Genomic DNA, 4734 nt, shown 5'->3' with positions numbered 1-4734 from the left:
TACATCATTTGGTCACTATTATAAGCAAAAGTTAGTATTTTAGATTCATTCAATAAATGATGTATGTGGTCATTAAAATGGTCACATACATCATTTATTGAATGAACCTACAAAACTAACTTTTGCTCATAATAGTGACCGGAGGGTGTCCATTGAAAAATATCCTTTGATTAAAATGAAATTTTTTAAAAAATCTGGAAACAAAATGATGAAGTGATAAGTTACTCCAAATAAGAAGGCTTCATATTGATGCAAAAGAGGCTTCAACATGTGGACATTTGAGTGGTGTCAAATGAATGAATTGAAATTGTTAGTTTTGTGAGTGAGGTGCGCAATTAAGCACCCAAAACCCCAAACGCTTCATTTCAAGGTTGTACTTGCTGCTTCACTTTCCTTCTCCCCCTTCATCTACCGCGGTAACCTCATTTTTCTGCTCAAATTTCCCAATTTTTTCCAATAAAGATTCAATTTTTGCAATAAAAACTCTATTGTACTTGAACTGAATCACTTTGTGTTTTTTGTAGATTGATTCAATGGCTTCTGTAATGCTATGTGGAACTGAAAAGCTTGCACTTTTGAGTACCAGAACCCCATATGCAAATGGGTTTGGTTTCACAGGTTCAGATTTGCACGGGAAGAGCTTCCCCAAATTGAGTTTCACTGCTACTGCTAGGGTTCCCAATTCTAGGAGGACAATGGTAGTACCTAGGTGCAGTGTCTCGGCTTCGCGGCCGAGCTCGCAACCGAGGTTTATCCAGCACAAGAAAGAGGCGTTTTGGTTCTATAGGTTCCTGTCAATTGTGTATGACCATGTTATAAACCCTGGTCACTGGACTGAGGACATGAGGGATGATGCTCTTGAACCTGCTGATCTTAGTAATAGGAACATGATAGTTGTGGATGTTGGTGGCGGCACCGGTTTCACCACATTGGGGATTGTTAAGCATGTGGATGCGAAGAATGTTACCATTCTTGATCAGTCACCTCACCAGCTTGCTAAAGCTAAGCAAAAGGAGCCGCTTAAGGAGTGTAAGATAATTGAAGGGGATGCTGAGGATCTCCCTTTTCGAACTGATTACGCGGATAGATATGTTTCCGCAGGAAGGTACTTGCTCTGTCTTCACATGGTTTAGTTGCTATGAAAGTGCATGTCCCTATTGATGATAATTTTGCATTAGCAGGGTTTAGTTGCATTGTTGTTATTCAAGTGTTTAACTAACTTATAACTTATTCAGTGAAAAGTGTTAATGGTTACTTTATATTATTGTTGTTTACTTGTTTCTCCTGTCCATGAATAATTATCCAAGTGCATGCCCCTATTGATGACAATTTTTGCATTAGCTTGATTTAGTTGCATTGTTGTTATTCAAGTGTTGAAGGTTACTTTACATTATTGTTATATAGGTATGCATAGATCTAAAATAGGCTTGCTTTGAAAGAGGTAATGATGATATGCTTTTGTTTTTCAGTATTGAGTACTGGCCGGATCCGCAGCGAGGTATCAAGGAAGCATACAGGGTTCTGAAAATTGGGGGCAAAGCATGTTTAATTGGTCCGGTCTACCCTACATTTTGGTTGTCGCGCTTCTTTGCAGATGTTTGGATGCTTTTCCCAAAGGAAGAAGAGTATATTGAGTGGTTTGAAAAGGCAGGGTTTAAGGATGTCCAACTAAAAAGGATTGGTCCAAAGTGGTATCGTGGGGTTCGCCGTCATGGCTTGATCATGGGTTGTTCGGTGACTGGTGTTAAGCCCGCATCTGGAGATTCTCCTTTGCAGGTATTTGTCATCTGTACTTCTCAATCTATATTATTGTTGATGTTTGACCTTGTTTTCTTTGTGGCATTTATTGCTGTTCTGTTTTACCTCAAATCAAAGACAGTTTGCATGTTGCTGTACCTCCTTAATGGTGTCATGGCGTGTATCTGTTTGTGCGATACATCCTACCATTTTATGGTTCGCTGACTTGGACAGTTAATTTCAGCTTGGACACCCTCATACTGGCGACCATTTCATATTGAACATTAGCGTATTCATCCCATTAGATGTGGCCACTGCAAATTGAACCTTGAGATATATATGCTGTTGTTCTCTCTTTTCATGATTACTTAAGTGGCATTTGATTTGAGAACATATTCATTCCTTGATTTGCATCTCTTTTTCTTTCTATTCATACTTAAAAGGTCTCTTTTAAAATCTTGTCATGTTTTTTTCCCTTGGATTATTTGACAATTCATGATTAAGCATGGTTACTGCATTTTACTTGAAATGGCTCATGGATGCTTGTGTGCAACTCTTATTAGTCATTTGTTGTTAGTTGTAATAAAACTACTTTAAATGTTTTTGTTCTGTTAGTACATCTAACCTAAAAAAATTAGCTCCTGAAAATTCTAAAATGTGGCTGCGAAATTATTTGAATCTTCTCCCTATTTAGTGTGGTAGACTAGAAGGGGCAATCATTGCTGATTGCCTGTAAACAAAAAAACGGAGATTCAATGTGGAGATTAAGTACATGAGGTTTAGATCCTCTCTTTTTTCCTTATGGAACAATATAGGACCAAGTTTGGAGACAGAAAGACAATTCTTCTGCAGGATTTTTGGATTCTAGCTCAATAATTTGTTGGTCTTGCATAAGATTTCATTGTGTCTCCCTTGAAAACGAGACTTTCATGTCTCAAATGGAAAAGAGAGTACCCGAATTTGAATATGTCATTTAGGTGTAGTTTAAGCATACAAAAAAAAAAGTGGGTTAGCTTAAGTGGTAAGAGCTAGGGGACATAAGGGTTGGGGAGGGGAAGGTCCAGGGTTCGAATCCTGGAAGGGAAATTTGAAGGGATTTTCTAACTTACTAACAACTAACCACTAACATTTGCCTATCAAAAAAAAAAAACATACAAAGTCATTCCAGCTCTACTGTGGTGGTGGTCTTGGAAGTTCAAGCAGCGTCTACTTAGTAACAAAGCACTACTTGTAGCTAGAAAGCCTAGAATGAGTATCTTTTTAACATTTCTACCAAAGATTTATATCTCGTGCATTGAATATAAAATTATCATTTTAAACACCAAAATTTATTAAGTGACAATGAGCTCTTCTAACCTTCTGTCACTTTGTAGTTTGTACTGTTAGCATATTTGATATTTATGCAGGCTTTTATGCACTTGTGCTTAAGTACAACTGGTCATATTCTGATGATATGGAAAGAGTACAAATGGAAATAGTTGACTGTTGAGAAGTGTCAACGAACCAAAATAAAAAGTAGAAAACAAGAATTATACACTTACTAAAGGGAACTAACTGGATTTTACTGTTTACTTTCACTTTTTAATGGACATGCACTGTTAGTTCAAGGGTTGCTTCAACTCAAAAAGGTCATCATTCTTTTAATAATTTAAGTTCAATAATACAATACAGGTTTATTGTAGTAGGCTGGCAATTGTACTCAGTTTCTTCAATTGAATATTACTTTTAGGTCTTTTGAGTAAATACTATGAACCTTTGTTTGCCACTGCTGTTGCCCAACATCATAGTTTTCTTGCTTCACTTCTAAATGGCTCTATTCAGCTTAACAAAGTGATAGGATTTAAAGGTTTATTGCACATGTTAATTTTTGTCAAATTATCATCCCCTTACATTGAAAAAATGGCAGTTCATTATTATATTTTCTTATCACTTTCACAAGAGGGAGCATCATATAAAATATGTTGATTGAGTTTGGTTTCACATTTTGCTGCAGCTTGGTCCGAAGCAAGAAGATGTTAAAGAGCCTGTAAAACCTTTTGTTTTCTTCCTGCGCTTTCTTTTGGGAGTCCTGGCTGCTTCATGGTTTGTATTGGTTCCTATTTACATGTGGCTCAAAGATCAGATTGTTCCGAAATCTCAGCCAATCTAAGATGTTTGTAGTTTGTGAGACTTTCTATACTGTGTCTTGTTCAAAGTTTCATCAAATGTAAGAATATTACATGTTTAATTGAGAAATAATTTGCCTAATTTCATTATCAGTTTGGACCTAGTTGAGCTCAAATTTTCCGCATGCTTTTAAGCCATGATACTTTGAGCCGAAGTGCGTAATGCAAAACTATTCAACATGTCCATGTTGCTGATGATTTTGTGTTTGGATATTAATTCAGCGCAAAGCGGGCGAACTTTCAACTTTCATCTCAATCCATAGGAGGAGTTTTGCTTACATTTTATCCTAATGTGTTTGCTAATGCATGTTGTTTGTTTAGAGCTCACATTCCTCTTGTTTTTTCTAATGATGTTATCCTCGATGAATGTTTATATTAACCTCTTGAGGGAGAAACCTTTCAGTAAGATATGGCAAGTAACATGACGTTGCTGTGCTTTACTGTGAGAGATATAAAACTGAGAAAACAAGGTAAAACCGGGAGCAATGAAACTTTCTGTTCTGCATATAGTATTTTCCTTTTTATAGCAAAAAGGAGTACATTCCTATAAAAATAGAAGAGCCTATTGTCCCTGGGACGCATAGGTAACGAGTTTACCTTTGCCTCTTGCGTCTCAATTCTCTCAATTGACAAGAAAAAAAAGAAGAGCCTATTGTGTGCATAGTTATCATAATTAGTAGAAATTTGATTTCATAGTTTTTGTAAATGGGAATAGGATAGTTATGATTCAAATTTAATTTGTACAAATTTTATTTCTTTGTATTTTCATAAATAGAAATGTTATACACACTCTGGTCACTATTATAAGCAAAAATCAACTTTTTTATATTCA

The 4734-nt window shown here is 36.1% G+C and overlaps 1 protein-coding gene across 1 annotated transcript; it reads left to right on the top strand.

Moving 5' to 3' along the window:
* The first annotated feature begins 250 nt into the window (after positions 1–250).
* On the top strand, positions 251–3995 carry LOC130717881 (2-methyl-6-phytyl-1,4-hydroquinone methyltransferase, chloroplastic-like). Its single transcript, XM_057568274.1, has 4 exons — positions 251–416; positions 525–1105; positions 1470–1776; positions 3731–3995. The coding sequence occupies exons 2-4, from the start codon at positions 534–536 to the stop codon at positions 3884–3886; spliced, it is 1035 nt and encodes a 344-aa protein (XP_057424257.1). The 5' UTR covers positions 251–416; positions 525–533; the 3' UTR covers positions 3887–3995.
* The last annotated feature ends 739 nt before the right edge of the window (positions 3996–4734 follow it).

This window comes from Lotus japonicus, chromosome 5 (genome assembly GCF_012489685.1).
Source record: "Lotus japonicus ecotype B-129 chromosome 5, LjGifu_v1.2".
NCBI lineage: Eukaryota > Viridiplantae > Streptophyta > Magnoliopsida > Fabales > Fabaceae > Lotus > Lotus japonicus.
This window is presented reverse-complemented; position numbering and strand designations above follow the sequence as displayed.

What these genes read in the sequence shown, in the direction of transcription:
- LOC130717881 (XM_057568274.1), top strand. Translation starts at nt 534, where the DNA reads ATGGCTTCTGTAATGCTATGTGGAACTGAAAAGCTTGCACTTTTGAGT. An exon ending in AGATATGTTTCCGCAGGAAG is followed by an intron (nt 1,106 to 1,469) that starts GTACTTGCTCTG and finishes TTTGTTTTTCAG; the next exon opens with TATTGAGTACTGGCCGGATC. An exon ending in CTGGAGATTCTCCTTTGCAG is followed by an intron (nt 1,777 to 3,730) that starts GTATTTGTCATC and finishes ATTTTGCTGCAG; the next exon opens with CTTGGTCCGAAGCAAGAAGA.